The 16,387-nt window shown below is 46.9% G+C and overlaps 1 protein-coding gene across 4 annotated transcripts in view; it reads right to left on the reverse strand.

The window, feature by feature from the left end:
• P4HA1 (prolyl 4-hydroxylase subunit alpha 1) overlaps window positions 1-16,387 on the reverse strand; it is a 28,756-nt gene that overhangs the window by 3,045 nt on the left and 9,324 nt on the right. Inside the window, exons 5-14 of one of the 4 annotated variants that reach the window (XM_039553861.1) lie at window positions 16,090-16,227; window positions 14,119-14,358; window positions 13,101-13,291; window positions 12,410-12,586; window positions 8,548-8,618; window positions 3,510-3,609; window positions 2,405-2,458; window positions 1,273-1,338; window positions 770-838; window positions 53-149 (exon numbers count right to left, since the gene is read on the reverse strand). In XM_039553861.1, the coding sequence (XP_039409795.1) occupies window positions 53-149; window positions 770-838; window positions 1,273-1,338; window positions 2,405-2,458; window positions 3,510-3,609; window positions 8,548-8,618; window positions 12,410-12,586; window positions 13,101-13,291; window positions 14,119-14,358; window positions 16,090-16,227 (1,203 nt within the window). Of the gene's footprint in view, window positions 1-52; window positions 150-769; window positions 839-1,272; window positions 1,339-2,404; window positions 2,459-2,519; window positions 2,574-3,509; window positions 3,610-8,547; window positions 8,619-9,659; window positions 9,731-12,409; window positions 12,587-13,100; window positions 13,292-14,118; window positions 14,359-16,089; window positions 16,228-16,387 lie in introns of all 4 variants that reach the window. The other 3 variants (XM_039553859.1, XM_039553862.1, XM_039553860.1) reach the window with 3 other exon arrangements.

A 16,387-nucleotide genomic window follows, 5' to 3' on the forward strand; every position in this document is an offset into this window, starting at 1 on the left:
GCCAAGCCACCCCCCAGCACAGGGCAGACTTGGGTCGGAGGCAGGTACTCACCCCATTTATTTCCCACTAGCACCGGGCAGGCCGCGTGCCGTGTGCTGTAATCGCCTTCTCCACTGGGGAAGAGGTTGTACCAGAAGACAGCTGTTCCCTGGGGAGGGCAGGGAACACTCAGCCCTTTGCTCTGTACAACACACACTTTCACACCAGCTCACTGAAGGGTAAGGCAAAGGTGGCTGCATTTGTGTTTCAGATTCTCCTTTGGAACTGAAGGCTCTTTTCCATATTCTAGCATTTGCTTCCTTAGGAATAAGTCTCCTTTGACTTATTGTATGTCTATAGACTTGGCTCTTAATTTTTTTTAAAATCCTAAGCCACTTTCATTCAACTCCTGACCAGTTAAAGAAAGCCAAGATTATTTACTAAAGACGAGCAGCAGGCCAGCAAAGACAAACCTTGCTTGACGGAAAAAACTGACAGGAGAATCTCCTAGAGATGCCTCAAGACTAATCAACTGATAGATCTGAGTATTTTCAAGATGTGTTTTGAAGCATTTAAATGTTTTGCAGTATCAACACATGGAATGTCAGGGCCCTTGGAATCACCAGCACAGCTCCAGTTGCTGCACTTAAGGAAAATCACAGCACTGGTATGACAGCACAGAGGTGCTTACAGTTATTTTAAAGGTTCACTTTAAAGCTCTGTTTGGTGCCTGTTATGTTTGAGTAGGTGGGGAGGAGTGGTTTTATCTGCTGGATAAATCCTGCTCACCTTTTTTGGCCAAACGCTGGCTCCCACTTCAGGGAAGACCGTGGCTCCCCCTGCTGACACATCGCTCATCTGAACAGGTGGGGAAGCACAGGTGAGTTCAGGCTGATAAAATCTCACTTTTTAGTAAAAGTGAAGTTTAATTTCGACGTAAACCCCTTAAAAAGGCCAAACCTGCTCTGTTCCCAGTGCAGTCCCAGCCTTGTCCCTCCCACTTGAGTGTTAAGGCAGTGAACATGCTGTAAATTCTGATGCAGATACAAAAATAAACAGGCAGGCAAATAATTTCAGCTAATGCTCAAATTTGGGGGAAAAATCCTCCTTAAGACATGGAAGAACCACAAAGTCTGGGTAAGAAGACCCCCCCCCCCCCATGTATTACCCCAAAGTTAGTGGCTGCTTCACTTGCAAGTCCCTTCAGTAAAAAAGAATGAAAAAAAAAGCAAAATTAAATCATTCAGTGGTACAGAATATGCAGTGACAGATGGCAGAAATTTATCACTTACATAAAACAACCAAGTAGCAATTCTGTTGCCTGTTCCCAATTCCTTAAAAGCATCTGGCTCATCTTTCTGTGAACAAAAGCAGGCAGATTCCATCAGCATTTCTTTCTGGTTGCTGAGAGCAGCCAGTGACACACAGCTGCTGAGCCAGCAGCACACAACAGACTCGTGCAGAAGAATTAATCCAACCCCCTGATTTGGAAGGAGGGGAGGAATGCAATAGGAGTGAATCTATTAATTTAAATAAACCAGGCACTTTGAAATTCTGTCAGGGGGAGGGAGGGAGGGTGGGCATTAAGCCCAGATTTCTAATGGGCAAGAACAACTGTGCTGTCTGAGGCTGAGTCTATAAATCCTCCTCACAGCAAACTGAATTATTTAATTACACTCATCCCCCCTTGTCCTTGGCAGCAGCCAGGGCAGCTCTCAGTCCCAGGGGCAGCTGGGACACCTCCCTGCCACACTCCACTTTGGATTCCAGCTGGGAAGCAGGGAGGAAGCCTCAGTGACAAACCAGGCAACTAAGACGTGTTTAGCACTTGGCTTACAAGAATGAACCCCCATTTTGATGAGTTTTGACACCAACTTCTGTCACACCTCTGTTTTTAAACCCACCCCCTGAGGCCACAATTTGTGTGCACTGAAATTCCAGCAATTGTTACTCCAGGAAACAACCCCAGGGCTTCCAAACAAAACCTGTTACTCAGTTGCAATGCCTTGGAGCACCTGCTTACAGAGCAGAGATCCTGATTCAGAGTTGGTGGCTGGGATTGGCAAGATTAAGGTTAATCTGAAGGAGTTAAACCACACAGAATTATGCCCAGTAAATAACCAACTGAATTTCAGCAGTCTGCAATTTAAACTGGAATAAAACAGGTGGACAACTTCAATCCAATTAAAAACTTAAGGAGAGTGAAATAAGACTTTTTCCAGTTGTCAGGAGTCTGCTGGCACTCATCTTACAGGTAACAACCTCCACAGGTTCAGCTGGTGGTTTAGAGGGCTTTCTCCACGGACATGGATTAGGAAAGTGGAAGAGCTACAAAATTTAATGCACGTTGAAGAACAGAGAGTGTGCCCCAGCCCAGAAGCCCAGGCTTCACCAGGTCTAGCTCTCCTCCAGCTCTTTACTTGCCCGTGCAAAGTCAAAGTGGGGCTCATACTGTCCTCCCACTCCATAATTTGCCACCTGAAAAAGAGAAACACAGCGCTTGTGAAGAAGAAAGAGGTGAAGACAAAACAGGACTTACCCTTCCAAAATCAAAATGAGGCTCATACTGGCCTCCTACGCCGTAGTTGGCTACCTACAGTGGAAGGAGAAGCACAGGATCTAGTAAATCAGTATTTATCCAGGCAAGAGTTCGACTGTCAGCTACAGCCTTTGCACAGATGAAGTTTAAACACCAAGTCCCAGGAAATGTCGAGCCTCTGTCAGCTACAAGAGCACATCCAAGACTGGCACTGCAGGATGCAGCGTGCTCCATGGAAGGAACCTGGTGCTTCCCAGGCTAGAAAAGCATTTTTCTCCTACAGAAAACTTTTCAGCCTCTGTTCTCTTCAAAACGTGTCACAGTGCTTTTACATCATCAAATTTAAACCACTTTTTGACCTAAATTTAAATGTGTCAATAGAGAGGGTCACCTGTCCTTCTTGCCAATTGGTTATAAAAAAATAACCTCATTTTTTAACCAGCTCCATGGCCATTTTATCACCAGGAACCTTGACAGAGGGGCAAGGAGCAGAGCAGGTTTCAGAACCACTTTGTGGGTGTCCTGCTTCCCAGGTACTCAGGCTCTGCTCACAGTCAGGGAAGCAGCTGCTCATTTAAAGGCCTCAAGCAAATAAACAAAAGCACTTCTAAGTTACAATTTTCTCAAGTTACACATACAGCCAGTGTTTCCCACACCCCAGGGACAGCAGGCACACTGGTAGCCTTCCTTGAGTATACAAGTCAAGCTAAACTTTTAACTGTCTCCAACAGCAGCAAAGTTTGACCCTGCAGCCATGAAACTCAGTCTAAATGAAAAGGAATTACACAGCCAGAGTTTCAGTTATCACTGTTTCCTTTCAGCCCCAAAAAGCCACTTCACACTGAACAGCTGCTCTGCAAAGACAGCTTTGTTTCCTCCTCTCTGTAAATAAGTGAGTTTTTGTGGTCACCCGCCCTGAGCAAGCACAAGCCATCCATCCACAGTGAAATGCTGACTGCCATCCAGCACCAAACCCACCCTGACACTCACCTGCAGCTCCTCTGCTGTGGAGACATCCAGCCCTGTCAGGTCCTGGATCCTGGTGTTGATCCGGGACACCACCGGGCTCTCGTACCCCGACAGCCACGCGCTGAGGGGGGGACAGTTAGTGACACGTGACAGCAACAGGCGGCACGGCAGCAACACTTGGAGTTACTTGGAATGTCAGATTAGTTCTTAGGACTTGTCAAGAATTTGGTAGCATGACCAGAAGTGCTTCTAGGGCATTACAAAGCCCTGAATTCAATGAAGGTGTTTTCTAGAAAGACCAATTCCAGCACTGGTTTAAGGGAGCTCCCTAAGCAAGGGCCTGCATTCCCACACTGGGCTGAAGGAAATGTTCCCAACAGTGCTTCAGGCTCTTTTTTAAACTAGGCATGCACAGTTCTGCTCTTACCCCACTCCCACCAGCTAAGGCAGCCCCCAGGGGCGATGTGTTTTGAAGCAAGATTTGGGAGGGTGGGTTGCTGTATTTGTCTGTGTAGCTGTAATTCAGCTCCCCGAAATGTCACACGCTTCCAGGCCAGCACTCTGTGAGCTGCCCTTTCTCATCACTTAGCCCTGCAATGCTACTAAAAATCACTCTGAAAACAATTAAATAATGCATTAAATTGAACAATTTCTACCAGAACAGCCTATTACAAATCTGGTATTTAGCACATGCTTCAGGTACACAGATTTTTAAGGGGGGAAAACCCCAAACTAACCCCTTTTTAAAAAAAATATAAATGTGGAAGGTCAGCCTCAGTTTCAAGGGCATCTTTCAAAATGTTTGCCTCCTACTGTGTATTAGAGTTTTTCAACACCTGCTCACCTGATGCCTGTTTCTCTTGCTGCTTTTCTCATCCCATGCCAACCACTGCACTAATATGGGTGATAATACTGATGATTTGGGGCTCATTTTCCCCCGTTTTGTTTTTTTGGCAGGAAAACAGAGACAGCTATTTCTACCTTTTTTTTTCCTAGCAGCTGACTCAGCTTTTAGGCTCAGCAGTGCTTCCTGCTGGACAGAAATCTCTGTGCCCAGAGCCCAGCTGGAAACTATCAGTTGCAGCATCCCTGTATTTTTACTCAAATCAACCTTCACATCTACACCAAATTAAAGTTTTCTTTAATTTGTATTTAAAAAACCCATAAATCCCCGAAGACTTTGCCTGGGAGGAACAGCAGCCTGACACATGACACAAGGCACTGACACAGGTTACAGAATCTCTACGAGCATTTTCTCAATGACAAATGAACTATAAGATGATAAAAGAAATCACATTTCTCAAGACAGACATGCACAGACCCATCCACTGCTGAACGCTGTTAGTACGAGGAGATGTTACAACACAACCTGCTTTGATTTCAGGTGGCAGAAGAATGCAAAGACATGGATATGAAGCATTTACCAAACAAAAACCCCAAAAAGCAGCCATGCTACACAGCCATGGTGACCGGGTAATGCTCACAAGCAGCCCTAACCTCACATTTAAGGCACAAGAAAAACCCTGACACACCTACCAGCTTCAGAGTGTAGGCTCTCTCTGCTTCTGCCCAGTCTGTTAATAAAGGCTTAAAGGAAAAAAACCTGAAGAAAGGAAAACCCAAGCATTCTTGCTGTGTTGGTTATTTAGAGTGGCAATGAATGCTTCACCAGGAGAAAACTGCAGCCTTTCAGGAAGGGGAGTACTGTATGTATTTTAAAAATAAAATTAACTGCCTCAGCATACAAAGAAAGCCTATGAAAGGTGGAGGAACAGGGAATTGAAACCATATTCCAAGTGCCAGCCTGTCTGCTGGGTGCTGAGCAAAACCACAGGGAGGCCTACAGGGGGATTTAACCCTGAAGGTGTTATGAAACCTGCATCCATGGCCTTGCCTGCTCACAGAGTATTCCAGCTGTCCCACATTCCCTCCTCCGGTGCTGCCTCAGCTTGGTCCCTCGCTGATAGAAGTGCCTCATTCAAAACAGTTTCTTCACACAAAGTTGGCTTTTCTCCTGCCCTTGTCTTTCAAAGAAAGACACTCCCTGACCAGTGGTGCAGGAGGTGCAGCATTAACAGCCTTAACCATGCTCAGCAACCCGTTTTCTTTTGATATTTACGTAATTCCCCGACCGGTAACTGCACACAGCTCTGCTCTTCCATGACCATCTGTCAGATGACACACTGAATTTGACAGGTTCATTGCATTCTGTCGTATCTTTGACCAGCTGCCACCTCCGAGTCCGTGATGGGCCCTAACAAAAAGGGACAACTCCTGGGAAGCCCAGGCAGGGCAGCTCAAGATGGCACTGAGTTACAGCAGGATTTGGTATTTCGTTAGTGACCACCACACAAGCCGCCACTTCCCTGACCACACAAGTTTGGGGTTTTGCTGACCCACTCGGCTTTGTAAAGAGCCATCCCTGAGCTGTTACAAAAACCAGAATGCTTCCATTAGCGTGCTGAATTCACACCAGGGGGGCTTTTAACAACTTTTGTATGCATTACAAATGGACAGGAATAATCACATCGACTCATGGAATCGAGAAATGACTTGGTCGGAAGGGACCTGAAAGCTCATCCCATTCCACCCCCTGCCATGGGCAGAGACACCTTCCACTAGACCAGGTTGCTCCAAGCCTTGGCCACTTCCAGGGATGGGGCAGCCACCAAATGTCCCATATTCCTCCCTCTTATAATTCTGCGTGGGGGACCTTAGTGATTTTTAATGGCACAATGCTTCTACACAGAAATAGACCAAGCAGTACATTAAGGAAAAAAACAGACAATTCTCTGGAGCTACTGAACACACAAGGGGCACATCCCCCCAAAATCTCATCTCCTCAGCTGCTCTGGTCAGTCTAGGAGCAGACATTACACCCCAACACTACTTCTGTAAGTCACTGGCCACAAAATACTGGCATTTATGTTTAAAAGCCTTCTAAGCCACACGTGGTGTGCAGAAAAGTACCAGCAGAGACACAACAGGGAGCGAGTAAAAGCCCAGCCTGGTATTTCTGAAGTGGAAACTTTTAACATTACGTGCTGCAAGCTCTGGCTGCCTGCTGGGAGGAGAGAGAAGGGGGAAAAGGCAGTTTTTATCTTTAAAAGCAGTGCGTGAGTGGGTGGGTTTATCCTGGTGCTGCACACACGGCTCGGTGGTGCTGGCAAGGTGCCCCCCTTCACAGAGCTGCCACGTCCCACCAAGGGAACAGTAGCTCTCTCAGAGACAGGAATGCTGTAATTTAGGAGGGCATGTGCTGGGAAGGAATGTTTGGAGGGGGAAAGCAGTCATCTATTAAAAAAAATAAAGTGAGCATTTTTTGGTTTTCAGGAGCAATGATTCACCGAAACCCAAACCAGCTCGAGCAGCTCCAAGGGAAAGATGTCTCTGGAAGTGCAGGAGAGCAGCAGGAACAGCACAGGCCCTCTAAATCAGGCTGGTGGGGGTGGCTTCTGCCTCCTACTCCAGATTTAGGTGTCAAGTTCTCTTGGAAAGTCCATAACCATCCTGCAAATCTGCACATGGATGAAAGCAAAGGCATGGGGAAGCAGGAGAAGGGCAGTCCCTCTCTACCCTCCAGGCTGTTCCTACCCTCAAAAAATGGTGTTCCCTACTTCTTGGATGTTTCTCTACAATTTTAATTCCAGCTTCCAGTGAGATACTGAATTTAAAAACTTAGTTCAGTAAAATACTATTTACTTCTGAGAGTTCCTTGGGTACATTGGAAGGAAGCCCCACAGTGCCACATTTTTGAGCACCAAACCTTAATAAGAATTTAAAGGTCCTATTCCCCAGGCTCTGTCCTGGGTTTTTAATTGGCCTTTAATGCTGGGTAGTGCCTTGTGCTATTTTTTCTGACTGGCATCTGCAACACCTCAGGGAATAACGCTTCCTACTAATGAAAAATCGCAACTCTAAATAAAAAGTTCCTTCACTAAGCCTCATCTATTTAAATAGGCACCAATTATGCATCCCAATTTCCATCAGTAATCTGGTCACCTTCTGCAATTCCCATCATTAGCACATCAAGTTTGACATGAGGGGATCCAAATGGATGAAGGAGTTTCCTCAGTAAATACCCCAGAGCTGTCTGGCACAGAGGACAAACCCCACAAGTGCATAAATGAAATACACAGTGACAAATAACCAAGATAGGTAAGACATGGACAGACCCGAACATTAAAAACAAGAAATAAAAATGAAATGCAATGCATGTCCAACAAGAAGATGAACGTTCCTGAAGTCGCTCCGTGGGGGCAGTTTTAAGGAGCAAACATGTCAGAGCTTCCCAGACAACTCCCAAAGGATTCCCACCACCTGCGTGTGCCAATGAGCACACAGACCCACGTGCTGCAAAGGTGCGAGGGATAAAAATAAATGTTTTCAACTTGCCACTAGAGTGGCCTTAAGGACCTCAGCTCCAGTGGTTTTCCAGTTTTCCTGAGACTTATCATCATTCCTGAATCAATCACCTCCCTGTGGTCCCGTATTTGGAAGCACTTTTACCTCTCTGAAGAAATTCACAGCTAAGGCCCTTCAGCTCTGGGCCATTCTAAGTTCAGGGGTTTGTTCAAAGCAGCTGAAAGAACTCTGGGTTTCTATTCAAGCAGCAGCTACGTTCCATCATTTCAACAAGGAAATCCCTTAAAATCATCACCTAGCTTTAATGTGCAGTGCTCCCAGGAATTACAGCAGCTCCTAGCTCTGAGCAGGTGTGGATACAGAAGCTTAGGAGCAGAGGTGAGCCAGGCAGGTGCCCCATTGCCCCGGGCGCCAGCAGAGCCCCACACCCACGTTTAGTACGTTAGTCCCAGCGCACAAGCCATGCTCAGCCAGAGAGGGCACTTCCACCTCGGAATGCCACCCCTGACAAGGAATCCCTACTTCAGCAGACCACGTGCTTTGTTATGCGACAGCTCAGCTTGCTTTAGCCCACTCTCTTCGGAAGAAAGGCTGAAGAATAAGAGAAGTTACACAAAATCCCTGCCCGCGTTTAGCGCTGAAGCAGCACGGCCCCAGGACACACTTCCTCAGACAAGGAATCCCTTCCCCTTACCTCTTAGAGACTCTGTAATGTGCTGTGGTCAGTTTCCCAGTCTCAGGGTCATGAACAGTAGCACGGCTCAGCTACAAAAAGAGAAAGGACAAGGCTTACCCACCTCGCAGGCTGCTTTTTGGCCAAGCCCCAGGTGTTTGAAAGGGTTCCGATTGGTCCGGATGCGATGCTCGCAAATTAGCAATGGTTGGAAGGGCAACACAAGCTGCAGCTGCCATGTCCAAATCACAACAAATTGGTTGGAATAATTTGGTTAGATTGTCCTTTCACTTTTTTCCTCCCTTTACTATTTTTCCTTTTTGTTTTTTTGGTTTAAAAATCAAGAACTTTCTGCAAGTAATTTATGATGCTGAGTTTCCCAGACAATTCCTCCTCACCCAGAAGTTTAACTCCTCCCAGAATTTTGGCTCAGTGCTGAAGACCTGTGCAGCAAACCTTTAATTACCGTGGCTAAAACCAGGGGAGGGCAGGCAGGGGCAGGTGGTTTCTTTCAGATCCAGCCAATTTTGGAAAGCACTGGCTAAATTCAGCACTTGTAGTACTTAACAGACAAGCTGAAAAGAACCAGGAGCCCGGTGGAAATGAGCCTGTGTTCTGCCAGATTTGTGTCAAGCAGGAGGTAAAGGAGCCCAGCTGGGAGTGTGGGATTATCCTGGACAAGGAGATGTGTGTTTGTGTGCACAGCAAGGACCTGAAGCATCTCTTACACCCAAAAAGGCACTTCGAGGTCTGCTACATTTTCCAAAGAAAGGGAGGACAATTCTTGGTTGTGAGAAGAGCAAGAGGAAAGGAATATATAGATTAAAAACAAAACCAGATTTTACTGAAGGTTTTGTAGCATCTTGTATTTCTCACACTGACTGCAGAGACTTGCTTGAAAAAACACACACTGAGAAGGCGACCAAAAAGGAAAGAACAAATCAAAACACGCCCCCAGAACTTCCAGCTGAAGGAAAAGACTGAGGAACTCAGCAGTAACAGCCTGTTACAGATCTCAGGGAATCACATGGTGGACTACACAGCTGTCTCTTCAGCCCACCTCGTTTCCCCATAATGAGCAGGATGTCCACACTCATTACAGGCCCAAAACCTCTGGCATGGAGCTCTCTTACCTTTTGCTAATTCTGTAATGTGCCGTCTCCAAGGCTCCCGTTAGGGGGTTTGATATGGTGGCTCGCCTCAGCTGTGAAGCGAACCATCAGAAGTTGCATTACAAGCACAATCTGCATCCCAGCAATCCGACCATTCAGAAGCCTCGGGAGGGGGACAACGCCACCGAGCCACCACCGCCACCGCCCCGGCACCGCTGCCGTGGTCTGTCTGCCATGGAGGGGTGGGGGGCCACGGGGAATGAGGGGGAGGCTCCAGTTTTACTAAAAGAAAGGTCTCTTGTTTGGTTTTTTTAAGGTTTTCCACAAGTCCTGTTTCCATGTCTGTAGCGAGAACATTTCTACAGCAGCTTTGATTTCTTGTGCAATGAAACGTTCTGGGAGCAGCACAGTGGTGTAGCACGTGGACAAGAGGTGCTTTGTTACACTGTCCTGCCCCTGGATGAGGAGTTTGACAGGTAAATTGAATCCAGGCAGCACCATAAGCCAAAGGTGAATAAACCATTCCTTTTTGGGTCTTCCTGTACCAAAAGCAGCACCGAGCTCCTTTGGGCTCACACAAACTTTTGCTTCACCCATGGTCACATTTACACAGAGTGGGAACTCCTGGCTCAAGGCCTTCCTTTCCCTCTGCTGTGCTCCATTTAGTTCGTGCCTTCCCATCTGTGTTAGTATTCCAGCTCAGAACCTCACATCACCCTTTAACTTGGCTCATGTACTACCAGACACTGTCCATCACTCGTAACTGGAAAGACTGAGGTGCAGAGCCCAAATTTTGGAAAAGGCACAATGTCATGCCGACTCCCAATCAATCAGAAGCATTTCTTTACTGTTAGAATGAACTTAACAAATCAAGGCCTCTCCATACCACCTGACAAGAAAAGATACTGGGAGCTCCCGGTATGCTGCCTCTCCTCTCCTCCCATGCAGACACATAAAAAACCAAGGCACAAACTACAATTCCAGTGAGACTCCAGAGCTGAATAATGAGGCTTCGTGCTGCCAGCACGGCAGAAGGCTGGGCACAGATCAGCCAGGACTGTCTCTTCCCAGAGGATGGCAGCATCCCGAGCATCAGGAAGGAGGAGATGACCTTTCAGTCTCCAAGAACACAACCATTTTGCTGCTGAGCCGTGCAAGGCCTCAGCCACAGGGAATATGGGCAACAGTAACTGCATACAGATGCTCCTGCGTTAAAGGTCTCCAAGTCTTTGCCACGAGCCGAATGTTTGAGAGGAAAACAACAACCTCAGCAAGTTCAGAGCTTACAGTCCCATGTTTACAGGTTTGCTACTCTGTAAAGTAGTGGTCTGGTCATGTTCCCCGGGTGTGGAATGCATCACGCAGGAGCAAAGGGGCTCCAACACCTACAGACCAGCAACGGGGGCTCTGATTTTCAGCCCTGCAGCAAAGCTGCCTGGCAGGGGAGCAGGAGGAGATGCCTCACAGGTACGTGAAGGGAAAAATTTATACTTTCTGCTTGCAGTTCAGAACGTGCCTCAGAAACCACAGAACAGAATCACTGAATCACTGAGGTTGGAAAAGACCCCCAAGATAATCAAGTCCAGCCTCTGGTCCATCCCCACCTTGTCCCCAGCCCAGAGCACTGAGTGCCATGTCCAGTCATTCCCTGGACACCTCCAGGGACAGGGACCCTGCCACCTCTGTGGGCAGCCCCTGCCAAGGCCTGACAAACTTTTCAGTGAAGAAATTCTTCCCAATGTCCAGCACATCAGGCTTCAGGGAGCTTTAAAATCACCTTCAGGCTCCCTAGCAGATGGTGCAGTGGCCAAGGACAGCCTCACCCCCCAGCTGCCCACGTACCACCACAGCTGCTCTACCTCACGGCAGGCCAAGGCAACAGTTTCTCCTGCACTGAATGCTCTTATTCCCCTAATCTCCATCTGCTCAGCTCATTCTGGACAAAAACCCATTTAGGCCAAAAGGAAAAAAGCTTAAGTCTTATTTTAGAAGTCACAGATAATTGATGGAAAAATAAATTAATATAACTAACTACATCTTCAATGTATATTTGTGGATGCAGGGTTGCACCAACTGGATACAGAAGGCAACTCCATCAGTTTGCTGTTTGCCTTGGACACTCCTGTTTTCTCAGACAGCAGAGCTGCCCTGGATTATTCCTCACTGAGAGACAGGAACCTTTGCATCCAGTGTCTGAAACAGGGTTGATGAGCCACCATTGTCAATAAGAAGGCAAAACCCACCACCTAAGTCCTGCCCTCTTAAAGCACTTTTGTCTGCAGGCAGCTTCCAAGCCTGGGAGACAGAAGCCAGTCTTATGCCAAAATGGAGAATGCAACCATTCTTTCTTGTCTGTACAATAAGGTGGCATTCCAGGACCATAGGAATGGCTGCCTTTCCCTTCCAGACTTAAAAAGGAAAAAACAAAAGCCAGAAAACCAAAGAAAATTCAGGAATGCTCCAGTACACCCTCACTGCTTTATGTTTGCTCTCTGTTGGAGAACGTTCTCCTCCTCATCTGATCCAGCTGAAATTGTGTCTGCTGGAAGAGTCTGACAATCCTGCACTGCTGTGACCTGGCTCCAGTCGTCACAGAGAATTCCCAGCTGTCCCCAGGCTCCTTCAAAGGCAGGCACCCAGAGCTGCAGGGTGAGGCAAGCGGGGTGCGAGCGCAGCGCGCACACGCCGGCGTGCCCGCGGAGCCGGCCGCGCGCTCCCACCGTGCAGCTGGAGGTCAGGGCTCCAAAGGCACGGAAGTGTAAGGCATTTACCCTGGGCTTGGCGAGCTCCTTCACGGTCTCGATCTCCTCGTCCGAGATGATGTCCAGGAAGCGAACAATCCGAGGCTTGTCCCACTCGTCCTCCTGCTTGACAGGGCCCAGGATGTACCTGGGATTCCTGTTCCCGTCGTAGTAGCGGCAGAAGAGCCTCTTTTGTCTCCGGGGAGTCTGGAAGGGAGGCAGAGCAAGAGGGAGTCAGAGAACTCCAGGGGACATTGATATCTCCAGGGAACAGAACATGTCCTGGACACACAAACAATTCCCTCTCCCTGCCTTGTTTTGGGACAGGTTAAAGAGATTATTTCAGTTTGAGAAGCCAGTACTGGCTGCACATTAATGTTACTGTGCAATACTTCGACAAGCATTACTTTACACAACCCTACTAAAATAATTTTATTGCTGAAAAACCCACCCTTATTTAATTCTGCATGTAACCCCAGACTTCCAGCCTCCTCATTCAATTAATGACACTGATGGAGCACACCCAAGACAGCCAGCAGTGCCTGAGGCAGCGTTACTTTCTGTCTACTGGACAGACTGAAACGGGGAAGAAATCCAACTCATGATCACCAGCTCTGCACACTCATCCAGCTGCTCTAACAACTTCCTTGCTTGCACACCACACACAAATTCCTGACATTGTTTGGTTTCAAACATTTGAGAACAGTCTACTCCACTTTACCATTTTGAGCCCCTCCCCACGGCACAGCATTTCGTACTTCCTTCTCTCGGGCAGGTAATCCTTTTTCTTAACCTCAGTTTCCTTCTCCTGCTGGTCTTCTGAATCTGTGCTGGACTTATTTGCCTCTTTCTCTTTAGCCATGATGTATTCGAAGTATTTCATGTTCCCGTTTGCTCTTTGATGTTCAGGATCTGTTGACACAGAAACAGACGGGGATCACTGGCAGGTTTCCAGCCCGTGAGGAATCCTCCAGACGTGGTTATTTACAGCAAGCAAAAGGAAACAGATGCACAGGACTGCTTCTCAAGCCCTCACTGCACACGGGGGTCCCAGCAGTAAGGAAAAGGGTTTGGCCATTCCAGCCCATCTCACCAGAGAGGGAGAGACAAGGGAGAGAGCTGGGACAGCATGACTGGCTGTAAAGCTGAGAATTCCCTGGTGGGATTTAAGATTTCTGGTGACAAAGCTTTTTAACTTACAGAATTAGCTTCAGTTCTTTAATAAATGGGTCTCTGTAGCTATGGCTATGTTTGAGTTAGTGCTGAGCTTCCCAGAGCATCCGTTACACAGTCAATCAGCAGAGTATTTACAGAAGAAGAAATACTTTCATTTTTCATGAAACAGACTCTTATCTCACTGTCTTGTATTTTGTATTTCTTGTTTTTACATGTGTTTCATCTTCAGCATGCTGAATTCGTATTTAAATCATCTGCAGAGATTTCAGTATCACCAATTTAGTTTCAATTTCATTAATTTGGTTTTGCCTCTACCTAAGGGGAAGTAATCTCAACGCAGGAAAGCAAAAGGTAGGGAGAGAACCAGATTTCAGGCAGCAGTGGCTCAGGTAAGGGGATAGAAGCCAATAGTGTCAGGAGGCAAAGACCCTTCAGCAGAAAGGAGCAAATCCCCATCTAAAAAAGTAAAAATGCACTTTACAAATGCACATACAAGTCAGAGTCTGGGCCAGCCTGCACTCCCCAGGACAAACCCACACAGAGCTGTGTCCCTGTCCCCATACCCAGCTCCAGGAGGCGCCTGGTGAGGGCCATGGCCTTGCCCAGGTCCCCCTGCTGGTACACAGCGTAGCTCAGGTAGTCCAGGATGTAAACTTTGTCTGCAGAGGACACTTCTCCCTCATCCAGCTGCTTCAGGGCTTGCTCCATCCACAGCTCCGTGTGGTAGTAGTCAGCCTCCGTGTAGGCAATCTTCCCCAGCTCAAAGCAATCTTCAGCTGTTAGAAAGGATTTGTGCTTCACACCTGGGTATTTAAAACAAAACAAACAGATTACACGGGGTTCCAGACCAGTCCTCCGAGAAACATTTGAGTTATTTCTCATTCCTCACAGCAGGGTTTTATTTCTGCTCTCCCACAGCTCCTTTCTGCAGTAGCTATTTGTTGAAGTCTCTAAAGCCTGTAAATCCTTGGCACACAAGCACTCAGATGCAGCTTTCCATTGCCAGAATAGCAGCAAACAGCGAAATGTCTCTACCACTAGTGAAAAATCAAATCAAACAAAGCTTCCTTCCTCAAAACCCCAACCACTTAGAGCAAGAGCAAAAATAAGCCAAATTTGAAGTTTCAGAACACTGTTTTCAAGGACATCACATTATCACTTTCAAAATGTTACTGAACCACGACTTGTTACTGACAACTTGGTGGGGGAGGAAAAGGAAAACATCAGGGAGTAAATTCCCAGCTGCTTGAGATTTTTTTCAAGTCAGTCATTTTTAGAAACATTTTAAGTGACCTCTGAAAGATTAAAGCACTAGTAGGCAAATTACAGATTCCTGGTTTGCCTCTGGAAATACAGGCCCTATGAAAAACCAAATTTAATCTTGTAAAAGGAAAACAGGACCTGCCAGTGTTACAGCTAAAATTACATCTTAATCCATTCTGAGTTTCTAACAGCAGCTCTGCAGTGCTCAAACAGGGCAGCTGTTCTGCTGTCCGTTCCTGCTCCCCCACTAAACACCTTGTGTCCATCCTGTGATGGGCAGCAACTGCAGTTTCCTGAGCCTGAATCTGCAAACTCTCAAAGGACACAAAGATTTTGCAGCAGCTGAGATTCTGGACCAATAGAAATTCCCTGGAAATGAAGAAAAGGAGCACAAACAAGTGACCACATGGGGAAGTATCCCTTTGGAGCTCTCCAGAGCCCAGCCTATTCTCTTTTCTACTCCAGACCTTCCAGGTTCTGCCATTACACCTCACTGCACACAGTCTGGACAGCTCATTGCCTCAAGAGCAGCAAAACTTCTTGTATTTCTGTGCTGTTTGAAGAAAACAGCAACGAGCTGCTCATTGCATTAGAAGGAATCTGTAGGTCCTTGAGAAGGTCTTGAACCAAACCCAAAAGCAAGGTTATACATCATAACACATAAAGCCAATTACCCTTAATTTTATTAGGCATCTGACCACAACGAGCACTTGCAAAAACACAGATGGATTGTACAGAGCTGATTTTCTGCCAGCTGGCACGGGACTATTTTTGAGCAGAGGAAACAAGGAAGACTCAGCAGAGAAAGTTTTCTGACAAAAAAAGAAGTTGTGTCTCCTCCTGCACAGAGCAATCTATTGAAGATCAGCTCAGGCAATGCCACACAGGCTCAAGTCTGTGCATGCACCATCTTCTGCTCCTCAGTTTGTACAATGCCTGAAGTTTAAACTCAAAGGAACTTGTTAACATGCATTAAGTTGTGCAATAAATCCAGGTATCTGCCAGTGCAACGCAAGGAAAAACCCCCTTCTAGGCAAGATTTTATTGCTATTGATTTTTATTAAAAGCTATTGGCACTACATTATCTTACCACAACTAGAAGAAAGATGCAGATTTCAACCAAAAAACCACCTTTTTCATTACTTTTAGCCAGCTCAAACCCCTTCCCAATGTCGCCTTCAGGCTGAGCAGTTAAACAAGGTGCAGCAGAGCAAATGATTTGTAATCAGGACATTCAGGAAATGGAACTAACAAACATGGATGGCTCTCACCTGGCAGGTTCCCTCTTGAGAGGGTGTCTGTGTCCAGGTTGTAGGTGTCCTGGAGCCGCAGAAGGGCCTTGGCTGCACCAGTCTGATCCTCATCATTCGGGAAGAACTGCCTCTGGATTGTCATGTTGGAGATAAAGCCTGGGAAAGACAGGGAAACACATGGTCACCTCTGTCCTGGGCATTGGATAAACTCCCTACTGCAGGGAAAGCCAAGACCCACCTTCACACAAGTCTGAACTGAACTCATGGCACAGGCTGCGCAGCTGGCTTTTGGTTTGGGTTGTTTTGAAGAAAGCAA

Source organism: Corvus cornix, chromosome 6 (assembly GCF_000738735.6).
Source record: "Corvus cornix cornix isolate S_Up_H32 chromosome 6, ASM73873v5, whole genome shotgun sequence".
Lineage (NCBI taxonomy): Eukaryota > Metazoa > Chordata > Aves > Passeriformes > Corvidae > Corvus > Corvus cornix.